Source organism: Gracilinanus agilis, chromosome 3 (genome assembly GCF_016433145.1).
Source record: "Gracilinanus agilis isolate LMUSP501 chromosome 3, AgileGrace, whole genome shotgun sequence".
NCBI classification, from domain to species: domain Eukaryota; kingdom Metazoa; phylum Chordata; class Mammalia; order Didelphimorphia; family Didelphidae; genus Gracilinanus; species Gracilinanus agilis.
In genome coordinates, this window is record NC_058132.1 from 8,523,705 (window position 1) to 8,537,736 (window position 14,032).

General features: G+C 62.2%; 4 protein-coding genes across 9 annotated transcripts in view; 1 reads left to right on the plus strand and 3 right to left on the minus strand.

Annotated features, from left to right (window-relative positions):
* Window positions 1-700, minus strand: part of RUVBL2 (RuvB like AAA ATPase 2) — a 16,474-nt gene extending 15,774 nt beyond the window's left edge. The window contains exon 1 of the mRNA XM_044671000.1: window positions 674-700. Coding sequence (XP_044526935.1) covers window positions 674-685 — 12 coding nt within the window. The 5' untranslated portion in view covers window positions 686-700. The remainder of the gene's footprint in view (window positions 1-673) is intronic.
* A 528-nt stretch (window positions 701-1,228) lies between these two features.
* GYS1 (glycogen synthase 1) lies at window positions 1,229-8,168 on the plus strand. 2 transcript variants are annotated; one of them, XM_044667140.1, is made up of 16 exons: window positions 1,229-1,389; window positions 3,299-3,480; window positions 4,107-4,298; window positions 4,529-4,714; window positions 4,799-4,943; window positions 5,244-5,361; window positions 5,478-5,598; window positions 5,673-5,779; window positions 5,951-6,010; window positions 6,139-6,217; window positions 6,310-6,423; window positions 6,651-6,777; window positions 6,849-6,944; window positions 7,037-7,200; window positions 7,306-7,386; window positions 7,480-8,168. In XM_044667140.1, exons 1-16 carry the CDS (start codon window positions 1,272-1,274, stop codon window positions 7,804-7,806), a joined length of 2,217 nt encoding a protein of 738 aa, XP_044523075.1. In that variant the 5' UTR covers window positions 1,229-1,271; the 3' UTR covers window positions 7,807-8,168. The 2 variants fall into 2 exon arrangements, with proteins under 2 accessions (XP_044523075.1, XP_044523076.1); XM_044667141.1 differs by lacking the exon at window positions 4,107-4,298 and having other exon boundaries at window positions 1,231-1,389.
* Window positions 8,169-8,363: 195 nt separating this feature from the next.
* Window positions 8,364-9,606, minus strand: FTL (ferritin light chain). Its single transcript, XM_044667142.1, has 4 exons — window positions 9,314-9,606; window positions 8,890-9,036; window positions 8,673-8,798; window positions 8,364-8,585 (listed from the first exon to the last, which is right to left on the minus strand). The coding sequence occupies exons 1-4, from the start codon at window positions 9,419-9,421 to the stop codon at window positions 8,436-8,438; spliced, it is 531 nt and encodes a 176-aa protein (XP_044523077.1). The 5' UTR covers window positions 9,422-9,606; the 3' UTR covers window positions 8,364-8,435.
* Window positions 9,607-10,925: 1,319 nt separating this feature from the next.
* Window positions 10,926-12,550, minus strand: BAX (BCL2 associated X, apoptosis regulator). Of its 5 annotated transcripts, none has more exons than XM_044671002.1 (6): window positions 12,447-12,550; window positions 12,186-12,237; window positions 11,938-12,102; window positions 11,591-11,726; window positions 11,408-11,512; window positions 10,926-11,272 (listed from the first exon to the last, which is right to left on the minus strand). In XM_044671002.1, exons 1-6 carry the CDS (start codon window positions 12,487-12,489, stop codon window positions 11,171-11,173), a joined length of 603 nt encoding a protein of 200 aa, XP_044526937.1. In that variant the 5' UTR covers window positions 12,490-12,550; the 3' UTR covers window positions 10,926-11,170. The 5 variants fall into 5 exon arrangements, with proteins under 5 accessions (XP_044526937.1, XP_044526939.1, XP_044526936.1 ...); XM_044671004.1 differs by having other exon boundaries at window positions 10,926-11,233; window positions 12,456-12,543; XM_044671001.1 differs by having other exon boundaries at window positions 11,359-11,512; window positions 12,456-12,533.
* Window positions 12,551-14,032: the final 1,482 nt, after the last annotated feature.

The following is a 14,032-nucleotide window of genomic DNA, read 5'->3' on the forward strand; positions in this document are numbered from 1 at the left end:
TGTAGCCTCAGGGGCACCTGATTTTCAGGCCCTCCTCTCCAAGGAAGCAGTAAACATGGAAGTGGGGACCTCTAGCACAGAGGCCAAACCTCACCCCGGAGTTGCCACTAATAACAATCCGATTCTGGAAATCACGACCTTTTTTACGGAAACAAACGCGCCCACTGAGAGCTGGTGGTCCTTTATATCCGTAGGGCCTTCGACCTGGAGGCTGGCACCTCCTCTAGGGGCTTCCTCCCCCAGCGGACTGTGAGCTCCTCGGGGGGCTCCCCGCCCTCAGCCCAGGAAGTACTTAAGTAACCAAGGCCTTTCCGGGCATTCCCATAAGAGGCAGTAGCACCTTCGCCCATTCTGAAGGGGCCTGGGCCTCTCAGAGGTGGAAGGGGGAGTGGAGGGGGCAATCGGGGCGTAAGGGAACAGCCTGGGCAAAGGCATGCTGGCTGGAAATGCCAGCTGACTCCGGCAGAGCTCTCTGACTCTCCCGCCCCGCCCCCGAGTGTGCGTGGATCTCGCACATGCAAACACGCGCACATACAGACACACACACCTCTCTCTCCATTCCAGACCTGCCCCTTCCCCGGTTGCCCCCCCACTTCTCACACCTGCCCCCGGCCCGCAGCTCCTGGCAGACCCCTACCCCCACCCCCCCGCGGAGACCGCAGCCCATCCGTACCGTGGTTGCCATGTCGCACTCCAACTGCCGCTCAGCCGCCACTGGACCGGAAGCGGAAGCGTCCCCTAACTCCGCCCTGCCCGGGCCGCTCGGCGACTCTAGGCTGAAGTGGTCCTCCGGCTCATCTCTGTGGAACGTGGAAAGAAGGGGGAGGGGGTGCAGCCTAGAGCTCTGGCAAGCCGGAAAATGTCGACACTTCCCCTTTAAGAACTGCACGTCCCCCACGCGTCCTTGCGCTCCTCTGGGTACCTGCGCCCCGTCTTGGCCGGCATCCCGGAGACGGACATGAGACTCAACCAATGGGAGCACGCGCCCACAGCGGGCCGGTCCCACTCGGAGGGCTCCGGAGCCAGGATTCTAACCAATCGGGGCTCTCGGCTTCCCCCTCCCCTCCGATGCCGGCTCGATCTGGCCCGGGCCAGCGCGAGGATCGAGGCAAGCCAATCAGGAGGCACCGTCCGGGGCGCCCCAATGGCGGGTGAGGAGGCGGGGCGAGGCGCCGGAGAGCCGAAGGGTCCGGCTGCGGCTGCGGCCCGGGGCTCAGAGCCTCCGCCTCAGTCTGCGTCCAGTCCGCCCCGAGTCTTGCGGGTCCGCCGCCATGCCGCTAAGCCGCAGCCTGTCCGTGTCGTCGCTGCCCGGCCTGGAGGACTGGGAGGATGAGCTGGACCTGGACAACGCTGTCCTCTTCGAGGTGGCCTGGGAGGTGGCCAACAAGGGTGAGGCGGACCCCCTGGGGGAGCGGGGGGGAGGGGAAGGAGACCCCTAAGAGGTGACACCCCATGGATGGGGGAAGACTGGGGAGGTGACACCCCAGGGAGGGGGCAGGGCGAAGTTGGGGTGACATTCCCCCTAGGGAGGGAGCAGGGCAGGATGACACCCTCCCCATAGTTGGATGAACCCCCAGGGAGGGGTCAGAGACAGTGTGTGTGTGGGGGTGACATCCTCAAGAAGGGGGAATGGAGGGCAGGGTGTCATTCCGGGGAGGGGAAGGGGGTGACAGCCCCTCAGGGAGGGAGGGGGGGGACACCCTGGGAATGGGGCAGGGGCAGGATGACACCTTATGGGTGAACTTCCATGGTGGGGGAGGGGTGACATCTGTCCCAGGGAGGAGACAGGGTGAGATGACACCACTATAAAGGGCAGGTTGGTATGACACTCCTACTCTGTAGGGTGACTCTGGGGAGGGGGCAGGGCAGGATGAATCCCCCCCAGGACAGAATGATTCCTCCAAGGGTGGCACATAACCCACCCCCAGGTAAAAGTGAAGGGCCTGTGGTTCTGGGTTCTTTGGGGCAGGACCCCTGGGACCCAAGTCAAGAGCCCTCCAAGATGTTGGGGAGGGACTGAAGAGCCATCCACCTACCTTGTCCCCAAAATCTCCATATCTCCCACCCCAAGAATGCCAAGTGGCCCAGCTTCCCTGACTCCTTCTAGAGTCTGGAACACTTAACATTTCAGAGGGCTTTAGCTTGAGGAAAGGCAGAAGCAAGGGCCCCCAGAATGGAAGAATCCCCTCAGGTGAGGGAAGGAAGCTACTCAGTGTGAGTAGCTCAAACAGTGAGTTCCCAGGCTGGGAGGGGAATGGCTGCCTTCAGGCCTCTAGTCTCCGGAGAGTAGGGAAGGCACAACAGTTTTGGAGGACCAGGGGGACTCCAAAGTTCCCAGTCTGGAAGAGTTGGGGGGGGGGCTCAGAAGTAAGGTCTTGGTAGCTGGAATCTCAGGGTTCATAGGAAGAAGGCAGAGCTTAGGGGGCCATAGATCTGTATTTCCTGGATAGGGTAGTGGATAGCTGGGGAGATTGGCCAGAGATGAGAGAGGAACCAGTCACTTCAGAAGGCCAGGACCCCTGGGTTAGGGGAGGAGGTCCTCAGAGTCCCCAGGCTCAGAGGAGCTGGGAGGCAGGAAGTTGGGCCCTGCCAGGCCTCAGAGCTGGGCATCCCTGAGGTGTAGGTGGCTCCACTACCACAGCTTAGAAAGTAGGAACTCAGACAGTGCTAAAAAGAAAGGGGGAGGGGGGCACAGTTTGGACACCCCTAAAGGAAGGCAACCTTTCCATCAAGAAGCCCCAAGCTGTAGAATACGATTGATTGGGTGCCCCAAATGTCAAGACCTAGTATCAGGGGTTCCCTAGGCTGGGTAACTGGGATTCCAGACCCCACAGGTTGGGAAATAATCAGGGTAGCTGGGGATGGGGACAATTTGACCTCTGCGATGCTGAGACTAAAGATCCAGAATGATGGGAGTCTCCAGGCTTAAGAGCCCCAGTAGCCCTGGTATTCTGAGTTTAAGGTCCCAAAGGATCTTTGAATTCAGAGGCCAGGACCCCCAGTTACTGCAGAGAGCCCCAGAATGCTGGGAAGTGAATGGCCAGGTTCTGAGGGACCCCCCCCCCATAGACCTGGAAAACAGGTCACCTGGCAAGGGAGGGTGGACTGACGGGTCCCTGTAACAAATGCCCCCTCTCCCTCCTGCCTAGGACCCTGCCAGGTTCCTTTTGAGAGCCTTGAAGCTGGGGATTAGCAGGAGAGAATGGAGAAGAGGAAGAGGGTCTCCTGGAAAGCCTGGGGTGGGGGGCCACTTCCCTTCCTCCAGGATGGCTGGGGCTAACTCAGGACTCTCTGACAGTGGGGGGCATCTACACGGTGCTTCAGACCAAAGCCAAAGTGACTGGAGATGAGTGGGGGGACAACTACTACCTGGTGGGGCCCTACACCGAGCAGGGGGTGCGGACCCAAGTGGAGCTCTTGGAGCCGCCCACCCCAGCCCTGCGCAAGACCCTGGACTCCATGAACAGCAAAGGCTGCAAGGTAGGAGGGTCCCACTGCCAAGGCCTGCCAGGCTGGCTGGTCTAGACCCCTAGGACGAGTGAGAGGAGGAAACCGAGGCCTGGGGTGGGCAGGGACATCGCCAAGGTCACCTGAATCCTGAGGAGAAGGGGCTGCCTTGGCACACGTTCTTTGTGGCCCCACCACATTGCTCGTGCCCACACGTGTGCCAGGGAAGTGTTTCTGAGTTCTGAGTCGGGGTGGCTAATATGAGGGGGCCCTGAGAGGGTCTGAAGCCTCAGCCTTGGGCCTGACCCCAGGAGAACCCCAGGGCAGGTGCTGACCATGTGATGGGAGGAGGGCAGGGTCACAGCCTAAGAATAGCCCCTTCCCCCCCTGGCCGGGAAAGGGCAGCAAGCAGCTGGGAGGGGGAGGGGCCACTGGCCTCCCGCTGGGCGGGGGAAGGGTGGGCAGAAGAGGGCCAGTAGGGGCGCCATGAGCAAGGGAGGGAGCATGGAGGGCTCCTGGGGCTTGAGATGACTGGCAGACCCAGTGGGGAGCCTCCCCGCCTAGCCTTGCTGGAACTACCCTAGGTGGGAAGAAAGTGATGCCCCTGAGAGGGGACCCAGGGCCTTGGGCACCCTGGCCACGTGCCCGCACCCCCCCAGGTGTACTTTGGCCGCTGGCTGATTGAGGGCAGCCCTCCCGTGGTGCTGCTCGATGTGGGGGCTGCCGCCTGGGCTCTGGAGCGCTGGAAGGGCGAGCTGTGGGACACTTGCAGCATCGGGGTCCCCTGGTACGACCGCGAAGCCAATGACGCTGTCCTCTTTGGCTTTCTCACCACTTGGTTCCTGGGAGAGGTAGGGACTCCCTGCCAGCCCCCCACATGCCCCCAACCCATGGGAGACCCCAGGGCCCTGAGTGGGCAGTTACAGTGGATGAGTGTCTCTGGGGCCCTGAGGCACCCCTCCCATCCCATGGGGGTCCCTGGGGCCCTGAGGCGGCAGCTGCAGTGGGTGGGTGGGTGTCTCTGGGGCCCTAAGTGGGGCAGAGATGGCAGCTCCTAGAGCCCCCTTTGTGTCCTCCACAGTTCTGGGCTCAGAGTGATGAGAAGCCCTTCATTGTGGGCCATTTCCACGAGTGGCTGGCCGGCGTGGGCCTGTGCCTATGTCGGGCCCGGAAGCTGCCCGTGGCCACCATCTTCACCACTCACGCCACACTCTTGGGCCGCTACCTGTGTGCTGGGGCCGTGGACTTCTACAACAACCTGGAGAATGTGAGGGGCTCCCCCAGTGTGGGATTGGGGGGGCCGAGGGGGGGGAGACGAGGCAGGGCCTCTGAGGCCCCTGTTCCCTCCTAGTTCAACGTGGACAAGGAGGCTGGGGAGCGGCAGATCTATCACCGCTACTGTATGGAGCGGGCGGCTGCCCACTGCGCCCATGTCTTTACCACCGTGTCCCAGATCACAGCCATCGAGGCTCAGCATCTGCTGAAGAGGAAGCCAGGTGAAGTGCCCAGCCGGCCCTAAAGAGGCCCAAAGGCCTGAGGTCCGACCCTCCTTGGCAACCCTTCCCATCTGCCTCAATTTCCCCAGCTATGAAATGGGACTCACAGTAGCCCCAAGCTCCCAGGACTGCCATAGGGGCCCAGTGCTCCATAGTCCTTGTCCTTAGCCACCGAGAGGCCGTGGGCCCTACAGCCAGCCTCTAGCCTGGCTCCAAAGGGCTCCCCTTGGGGCGGGGGGGGGGGGCACCAGGCCTGGGAGGCTGGCCCTGGAGCCTCAGGCCCCCTCCTCCTCGCCCCAGATATTGTCACCCCCAATGGGCTTAATGTGAAGAAGTTCTCGGCCATGCACGAGTTCCAGAACCTGCACGCCCAGAGCAAGGCTCGCATCCAGGAGTTTGTGAGGGGCCACTTCTATGGGTGAGGGGCCTTCCCCAGGGGACTCTCAGCTGGGCACACACTGGGTCTCTGGGAGGTGCCAAGGGCCAGGGGAGGGGCCAGCCCTGGAGGGGTGACCGAGGGAGTCCTCCCACCAGCCACCTGGACTTCAACCTGGACAAGACCCTGTACTTCTTCATCGCTGGCCGCTACGAGTTCTCCAACAAGGGTGCAGACGTCTTCCTGGAGGCCTTGGCTCGCCTCAACTACCTGCTCAGGGTCAGGCACCTGGGGGGCACCGTGGGGGAGGGCTCCCCCAGAGAGGCCCCACCTGACCCCCTACCCCCTTGCAGGTGAACGGCAGTGAGCAGACCGTGGTGGCCTTCTTCATCATGCCCGCGAGGACCAACAACTTCAATGTGGAGACCCTCAAGGGCCAGGCTGTGCGCAAGCAGCTCTGGTGAGTCCTGCCTCTGGCCCTCCCCAGTGCCTGGATCTCCTCTTCTTGCCCTGAGGCCCTCTTCCTGCTGGGCCCCAGCCACCAGGGTTCCCTTCCCTCCTGAGCACCTTCTCCTCCAGCCCCCCAGCAAGGGCCCCCAAATGACGAAGCCTCTGCCCTCCCTCCACCCAGGGACACTGCCAACACTGTGAAAGAGAAGTTTGGGAGAAAGCTCTACGAATCCCTGCTGGTGTGAGTGCTGGAAGGGGGGCGGGGGAGACAGGGTGGAGGGTGGGGGCCTTCCTAGCACCCCTCCCCAGGGCGGGGGGCTCCCCGTCTGGCTAGCACACTGACCCCCACCCGCCCCCTGCCACCCTTAGCGGAAGCCTCCCAGACATGAACAAGATGCTGGACAAGGAGGACTTCACCATGATGAAGAGAGCCATCTTTGCCACACAGGTAGGACCGGCCCCCCTGGGTGTCTGGGGCTGGCGGGCAGCCGGGCCGGGCCCCCCAGACTTCCTGACCTGTCCTGCCCCTGCTCTCTTCAGCGGCAGTCCTTCCCCCCTGTGTGCACCCACAACATGTTGGATGACTCTTCGGACCCCATCCTCACCACCATCCGACGCATCGGACTCTTCAATAGCAGCGCCGACCGCGTGAAGGCGAGGCCAGGCTCGGAGCCTGGAGCAGGGAGGGGGGCTGCCCCATTACGCCCCGGCCAGTGAAGGGGTCTCAGAGTTAGGGGCCAGGGAGGGGGCAAGCCTCATCCCCTTGTGCTAATGGGGGCTCAGTTAGGGGCCAGGGAGGGGAGGCGTCTGGAAAACTCCCCTGGCTTCTGAGGAAGGAAAGGCCCTGGGCCCTAGCCTTGCCCCCATCTCTCCACCTCCAGGTGATCTTCCATCCTGAGTTCCTCTCCTCCACTAGCCCTCTGCTGCCCGTGGATTACGAGGAGTTTGTTCGGGGCTGCCACCTCGGGGTCTTCCCCTCCTACTACGAGCCCTGGGGCTACACGCCTGGTATGGGGAATCTGGTGGAGGGTGGGGTTGGGGTACATTCAGGGGTCCCTGACTGCTGTCCTCTTCCCCAGCCGAATGCACCGTCATGGGCATCCCCAGTATCTCTACCAACCTCTCTGGCTTCGGCTGTTTCATGGAGGAGCACATTGCGGACCCCTCTGCCTACGGTGAGTACTGCCAGGGGAATGGGGGCTAGGATGTGCTCTGGGGGGGCGGGAGCCCCTCCCTCGAGCTCTCGGGTGACCCCTCGGTTCTGCAGGCATCTACATCCTGGACCGGAGGTTCCGAAGCCTGGACGACTCATGCACCCAGCTGACCTCGTTCCTCTATAGCTTCTGCCAGCAGAGCCGAAGACAACGGATCGTCCAACGTAACCGCACAGAACGGCTCTCAGACCTGCTGGACTGGAAATACCTGGGCCGGGTATGACACAGCGGGGCACCACCCACCACGTCTGCAGGGGGGCAGGCTGGGAGGGGGCCCGCGTGTCCCTGGCCGGCCCCTAACCCACCTTCCTCCCCTCCCCAGTATTACATGTTTGCCCGCCACATGGCCCTGGCCAGGGCCTTCCCAGATCATTTCACATATGAGCCTCACGATGCCGACGCCGTGAGTAGAGGGGGTCTCCAGGGTGGGGGGTCTCCAGGGAGGAGGCTGGGTACCTTCGGGAGGACCTTTGCCTACGGACCTCTTGTTCCCCAGACGCAGGGCTTCCGCTACCCACGCCCAGCCTCAGTGCCTCCATCACCATCACTGTCCCGACACTCCAGCCCCCACCAGAGCGAGGGGGAGGAAGAAGAAGAAGGCGAGGAGAATGGGAACCGAAGCTCGGGCTTTGATGAGGATAGTGAGCGCTACAATGAGGAGGAGGAGGCCGAGAAAGACCGGAGGAACATTCGGGCCCCTGAGTGGTCACGGAGGGCCTCGGCCACCAAACGGGGTTCTGTTGATACGGCCCCCTCCAGTTCTCCCAGCACCCCCAGTGAGCCCCTCAGCCCTGCCAGCTCTCTGGGGGAGGAGCGCAACTAGCTGGGGCCTCCCTTTCCCCAGCCTCCCTCCCAGGCTTTGCCTCGTTTGTCCTCTCCAGCCTGGGAGCTGGGAGGCCTGCAGGGGGGCCCTTAGAGGTCCTCTTCCCTCTCCCTCTTGGCAGCTCCAGTCATACACTCCAGAGCCCTGAGTTTGGGACTGCCTCCCTCTCCCTGCTGGCTATCACACACTCCCAGAAGATGCCCCACCCTGGGCCCCTTAGACTGGCTCCTGGCCAGAGCCCTGGTTGTGCCAGCCCCAGGCTAGGGGCAGGGTGGGGTCTGGGTGGCCTGGGGCCTCTCACCCTGATGGATCCGTCCTTGGAAAAGGCCTGTATGTTTTCACAAATAAAAGGATTTTCAGCACCTGTGGCTGCCCTTCCCCCACAGCCCTGCCCAGGTGCCCCAGAGTCCTGGGGTGTGGCTTGTTAGACCGGGGAGCTTATCTGGCGGGCAGGCTGTAGTCCCAGGCTTAGGATCTGATCAGCCATCTGATCTGGAGCCTCAGGCAGGATCCTATAAACAGGCGCACCCGCCCAGCCCCAAGGAAGCACGCAGAGGTCAGGCAGCGGCCCACTGAGGGCAAGCCAAAGAGCTTTATTTGGGGTTCTGCACTCCTTTGCTTAAGCCCCCCTAGTCGTCATTCAGGCTCAGCCTCTCGAACAGGTACTCGCCCAGGCCGCCCTGGCTTTGCACATGGCCCAGGGAGGTCAGGTGGTCACCCAGGCGCTTGAGCAGCTTCACCTCCTCCTCCAGGTAGTGGCTCTCCAGGAAGTCACAGAGCTAGGAGAGAGAAGAGCCAGTGAGCGGGATGGGGGCGGGGCACCCTGCCAGACGGCGCTGGCTCGGAGCCTCCCCCGGGCTACTTACATGAGGATCCCCCTGGCTGGAAGCCAGCGCGTGCAGCTTCAGGAGGGTCTGGTTCAGGCCCTTTTCCAGGTTCAGCGCGGACTCGATGGCATCCCTGCTGCCGCCCCACTCGTCTTGGGCAGGTTTCTGAGGAGAACAGAAGAGTTAGGGGCCGGCCAGCCCGAGGAACTCCATTTCCCAAAAGCCCTTCCCGGAGGCTTGTAGTCCAGCTACGTACCACCACGGCCTGGAGGTGCACGCGGCCCCCACGCTGGTTCTGGAGGCGCAGGAGGCGCTCGGCGTCCTCGCGCTTCTCCCTGGACAGTTCCCGGAAAAAGGTTGACATCTTGGCCAGGGCGACATCGTCCCGGTCGAAATAGAAACCCTATAGGGTAAACATAAGCGGCTGCAGGCAGGGAAGGAGGAGATTCGCGCGTGCGCGCGGACTCCGGACCCCCCCCCCCCACCGTGCCTTTTCCTCCCAGACTAAACAAGAACAAAGGGCGCGCGGCAGAGGCACAGGAGCTTCGCAGGAACGAGGGGCGCGCGCGGGGGCCGAGCATGCGCAGTCCTGGTGGGTGCTGGGAGCAAGGGGCCCTGGCCACGGGGCCCAAGGTGGCGCACAGGCCGGGGAATTAGGCGAAGGGCTCCCCGAGCCTCACCAGGGACAGGTAGGTGTAGGAGGCCTGCAGGAAGAGGTTGGCCAGGCGGTTGACAGCGGCCTCGGCCTCGGGGGAGTAGTTCTGGCGGATCTGGGACGTGGAACTCATGGCAGCGGCGGCGGAGAGGGGGTTGGTCCCGGATGCTGGTGGCAGCTGGTCCCGGAAGCTGGTGACGGCTAGAGCCCCAGGGGATAGTGGTCTGCAGGAAGACGAGAGGTTCCGGATAGGTTCCGTCCAAACACTGTTGAAGCAAGAACCAGAGCCGGGAAACGCGGTCTAAAGCAGTAGCCCGGGGCCGAGTTCTTATAGCTCCGTATATGGGCGTGTCGTCGGGGGCGGGGACTGTGGGTATGGGCGGGGCCTGATGGGCCACGGCCCAATCCCGCAGCGCAGAGCGAGAATCCGGGGAACAGGCAGCCAATGGAGGAGCTCGGGCTGCCCCTGGATGAGAGGCGGGAAAGCAGGGAGAGGGACTGCGCGCGCGCACTAGAAGGGAGGGGGAGACGGAGGACGGTCACGTGCGGGTCCGGGCCAAGATCGGAGCTCCGAAGGGGCGGGGTGGACAAAAGGAGTGAAGGGCTGGCCTGATGGACTTCGTAGGGCCGCTCTTCCTCCTTCCACCGTTAAACGAGAGCCTTATGGGACCGAGCGGAAACCGAGACACGGAGCATAGGGAACTGCCGAGAGTAGATAGTGGGCACTGGGGGCCAGACTTGAACACAGACCCTGGGGCTAAGTTCAGTTTCTGCTGTAGCCCTGGCTCCAAGACCGCGGGGAGTGGGGGGTTTGTGGATCTAGGACCGGGCTGTTGTTGACTGGAATAGAAAGATTTCGTGTTCGGGATGGGGGGGAGGTCAGCTGAGTCATGCTGAGCTCAGGGAGAGGGGGCAGTGCTGAGTCATGTCCAGCTCAGCTCTTGGGGATGGTGGGGGGGTCACTCCCCACTAGTAGGAACTTCCTCTTGTGTGGGGATGCTGGTCTGATGGAGGGGAGAGAGAGCCTCCCCTCCTCCCAGGCTGCCGGCCAGCCCCGGGGTCTGCCCCTCATCCAACACATCTATGTAGCATTCCGTGTATCACGGAGGTGCCGCTGTAGCTTTGCTGTCTCCCTGTCAGAATGGAAGTTCTCCATCTCGCCTTGCCTAGGCACAGTGCCTGACTCACAGGAAACTTTAACAGGTGTTTGTTGATTGGCTGTTTGACCCCTCCATTCTTCCTGGTAGTTGCTGTGTCTGACCTCTTGGGGTCCTCTGCTGCCTCCAGCCCCGAGGTTTCCCCAGTGTTTTTTTCCTCAAGCCTCTAAGCTGGGTCAGTGGGGGCAGCAGAGGAGGGGAACAAAAGGTCTTCAGGCCTGGGGCTCAGGCTTATCCATTTACCAACTCCCCTACTCTGCTGCAGCAGGGACCTTCCTGATGGCCTTTGACCAGGGCCAGGCCCCACCTTCCTGCCCCAGCCACACTGGGGCCAGGTGCCAACAGGGAAGTGAACTGGTCCAGGCCCACATGCAGGAAGCTCCAGGCCTCACTCTGCCTGCTGTTTTACAGAAGGGGAAACTGAGACCCGGAGACCAATCCCATGATGAGGCAGCACAGTAAAAGAAGCACCTCAGCAGAACCTGCTCCAAAGTTGTTTATTGGCCAAGGTTAACACTCATCCCACCACCTCTTAGCCCGAAGAACATCTCCTTTGGGGCACTACCAGAGGCCCTGGGACACTCCCCAAAATAATTACAAAAGTAAGAAAAATGTGCCTCCCTCCCCTCCCCCCAATATTGGAAAACCCATAATTTAGCCTAAAAACAGACAGTCCAAAGAGAGCCGGGGTGAGGGGGGGGGGCAGCCAGGCCCCCAAGCCCTCCCTAGGACATCTTCCAGATGGTAAGGGAAGCGGTGAGGATGCCGGCCACGAAGATGGTCACAGTCTGCCAAGTTGGTGTCCCGAAGTAAGAGAGGAGGCCGTCCTGTGGGGAGAGGCCCAGGAGATTACCAGGAAGTCAAGGGCCATGAGGGAAGGGGAGGGGGGGGGTCGGCCAGCATTTGGGGTCACTGGGAGGCCAAGGGAAAGAGGGAAGACACGGGGTGGGGCGGGTGCATACCCAGCCACCCTGTTCCTGGATCCAGGTGAGCAGCCGTTCTCTCAAGAAATCTAGGGTCCAGCCCACAATGGTTCGGATCAGCTCAGGGACCTTGGTGCAAAGCGCCTGGGGGCGTGAGTAAGGGGGTTAGGCAAAGAGGCCCGGCCCACCCTGGCCCCGCCCCCCGCCCCCATCCACACGCACCTTGAGCACCAGCTTGCTGGCAAAATAGAAGAGGGCCACCACCCGCCCCCAGTTGAAGTTCCCATCGGAAAACATCTCGGCTGCCACTCGGAAGAACACCTCCCGGGGGGAGTCGGTCTCCACCGCGGCGATCATCCTGGGGCGGGGAGGGGATACTGAGGGGGGCCCCGGGGACAGAGATGGGGAGTGGGGCGGGGTTGGAGGGGGAGCAACTTGGAGAGGGGCCCCGGAGGGGTACCACTCGAGGAGGGCTAGGCAGAGATGGGGCGGGGCAAGGCTGGGGTAACGTTCGCACTCTGGGGGCCAGAGGGGGCGGTAGCATCGAGGGGGCCCGGGGAACCCGCTACCTCTGAAGCTCCATGTTGCTGTCCAGCTCGTCCCCGATCCTCCGCAGGCACTCGGTAAGCCGCTTGGTTCTGGGGTCTGAGGGCAGCGGGGCCGAGTCCCCCATGGAGTCCAGGAGCAGCTCGGGGGCGCCACCCGCCACCCGGCCCGCCCGGTCCTGGATGAACCTGTAGGGAGAGGAGGGGGCGCTGAGCCCCCCGGGTTCCCCGCCCAGCCCCAGCCCCGCCCCGGCCCGGGACTCCCCGCTCACCCCTGCAGCAACACGGCCCCAGTCCTCATGATCTGCTCCGAGCTCGTGGCCCCTACAGAAGGAAGACGCGGGGGTCGGAGGGGTAGCGGCCAGGACGGCCCGGCCCCGACTCGCTCCCTCCCTCCCTCTCCGGCGGCAAGTCCGGGCAGGCCCCAACCTGGTCAGGGCCCGGAGGCTGGACCCCGGCAAGGAGCCGCCGAGCCCCAGCCCCGCGGCCTGCCCTCGCTCTGCCTCGGCCCTACTTCCCCAGCGCGTCCTTACCCAGATCACCCCCGCCGCGCGGCTGCTCTCCGGAGCCGTCCATCGCTCCGCTGCCTCCGCCGCTGCCGCCTGTGGCCGGGCGCGCCGGGGAGGCAAAGGCTTCCCCTCGACCCCGCCCATCGTCCGTCACGTGACTCGCCCGGCCCCATCCCTGCCTGCGCTCCGCCCCTGTCACGTGATGCGCCCGGCCCCTGGTAAGCAAACTTCGCACGTGTCTACGGAAGCCCCGCCCCGGTCGGGCTCCCGCGCTTTCCTCTTAAAGGGGCCGCACCTTTGTTCGCTGTCACCGCCCCCCCCTTCCCAGGTTGTCTAAGACGCGCACAAACGGGGGGGCCTGGTACAGTACGATCTGTGTGCTTTCAACTAGCATCCCACTAATTCTTCGGGTGGGCCAGGCGCTGGGTCCGCCCTCGGCGGGGCCAACACTCCCAGTTCACCTCCCAGCCCTGCTCTGCCAGCTGTGGATCACCCCAGGCTCATCCTGCCCGCCTCCCTTTCGGCCGGGGAGCTCCCCAGGCCCGAGTTCATCCTCCCCTGTGCCCAGCCCTGCACCACGCATGCAGCGGGCGCATAATAAACGCTGGGGGTGCCCGGAGGGGGAAGGTTATTTGCTCAGAAGCCAGGGTGCCACCAGGAGACTTCTGCAGGGACCAAAGGCAGAGACATGGTGAGGCCCCGATCTGCACTCCTACCTGAACCTCCCGGCCTGGGCCGGAGGATGGACCCTCCTGGACCCGGAAACCCCTTCCACTGGGAGGGGGAGGGGGGAATCAGCCCCCGGGGACCCCAGCTCTGGGCAACAACCCAATGCAGCTGATGCCTCAGGAGGCCCAAACTGAGGATGAACCCTCCCACCCACAGCCAGGGTCCAGGGCCCGAGGCTGTTTTCCATCCTAAGCCCTCCTTCTTTCCAGGGCAGTGTCTCTGGCCTTGGAGCCTCCCCCCAGACCTCAGTCCTAGGCCAAAGGGCCATTGGAGGCATCTCCCTTCCTGCTGGAGCAATGGAGTCTATTCTCCTCCACACAAAAATCACCGGGTAGGGCACCAAAGCCCCCATCCCAGTGCTGAAAAGCAGGCATATTAAGGCTTCCTTTCCCATCAGATTGCAGTAAAGATGACATTAAGGAAAGCTGGATGACAAACTCATTGGAAACTAAAGGATCTAATCCTAAAGGAGCCAGCCATAGAAACCATAGATAACTTCACTAAAGAGAATGATGGTGACAGTGAGACAATACCAACTTTTATGGGATGTAACCAAAGGTGGGGAGGGGGGAATTGATGTTTATATCGCTAAAAGCTTGCATTAATAAAACAGAGAGCAGATCAATAAGGAATTGGCAATGCAACTGGAAAAAGAACAATTTAAAATCTCTGTTTCAACATCAAATTGGAAAGCTTGAAAATCAAAGGAGAGATGAGCAAAAGTGAAAGTAAAAAACCCCACCAAACTAATAAAACCAGGAGCTGTTTTTATGAAAAAAAATCAATAAAATTGATAAGCAATCATTGATTGGTAGGTTGATTGAAAAGAAGACCAATGAAAGCAATTATTAGGGGCTATTTTGCCAAATGATATGCCCATA

Excerpts from the sequence above, each read along its gene's own strand:
- BAX (XM_044671001.1), bottom strand. The coding sequence starts at position 12,489 with ATGGACGGCTCCGGAGAGCAGCCGCGCGGCGGGG. Across the intron at positions 12,238-12,455 it reads AGAGCAGCCGCGCGGCGGGG|GGGCCACGAGCTCGGAGCAG; the intron begins GTGATCTGGGTA and ends TTCCTTCTGTAG. Across the intron at positions 11,273-11,358 it reads CTCTTTCCCTTGGCCTCCCA|GACGGCCTCCTCTCTTACTT; the intron begins GTGACCCCAAAT and ends CTCTCCCCACAG.
- FTL (XM_044667142.1), bottom strand. The coding sequence starts at position 9,421 with ATGAGTTCCACGTCCCAGATCCGCCAGAACTACTCCCCCGAGGCCGAG. Across the intron at positions 9,037-9,313 it reads CCTACACCTACCTGTCCCTG|GGTTTCTATTTCGACCGGGA; the intron begins GTGAGGCTCGGG and ends TTTACCCTATAG. Across the intron at positions 8,799-8,889 it reads TGCACCTCCAGGCCGTGGTG|AAACCTGCCCAAGACGAGTG; the intron begins GTACGTAGCTGG and ends TGTTCTCCTCAG.
- GYS1 (XM_044667140.1), top strand. The coding sequence starts at position 1,272 with ATGCCGCTAAGCCGCAGCCTGTCCGTGTCGTCGCTGCCCGGCCTGGAG. Across the intron at positions 4,944-5,243 it reads TCTGCTGAAGAGGAAGCCAG|ATATTGTCACCCCCAATGGG; the intron begins GTGAAGTGCCCA and ends TCCTCGCCCCAG. Across the intron at positions 5,780-5,950 it reads GCTGTGCGCAAGCAGCTCTG|GGACACTGCCAACACTGTGA; the intron begins GTGAGTCCTGCC and ends CCCTCCACCCAG.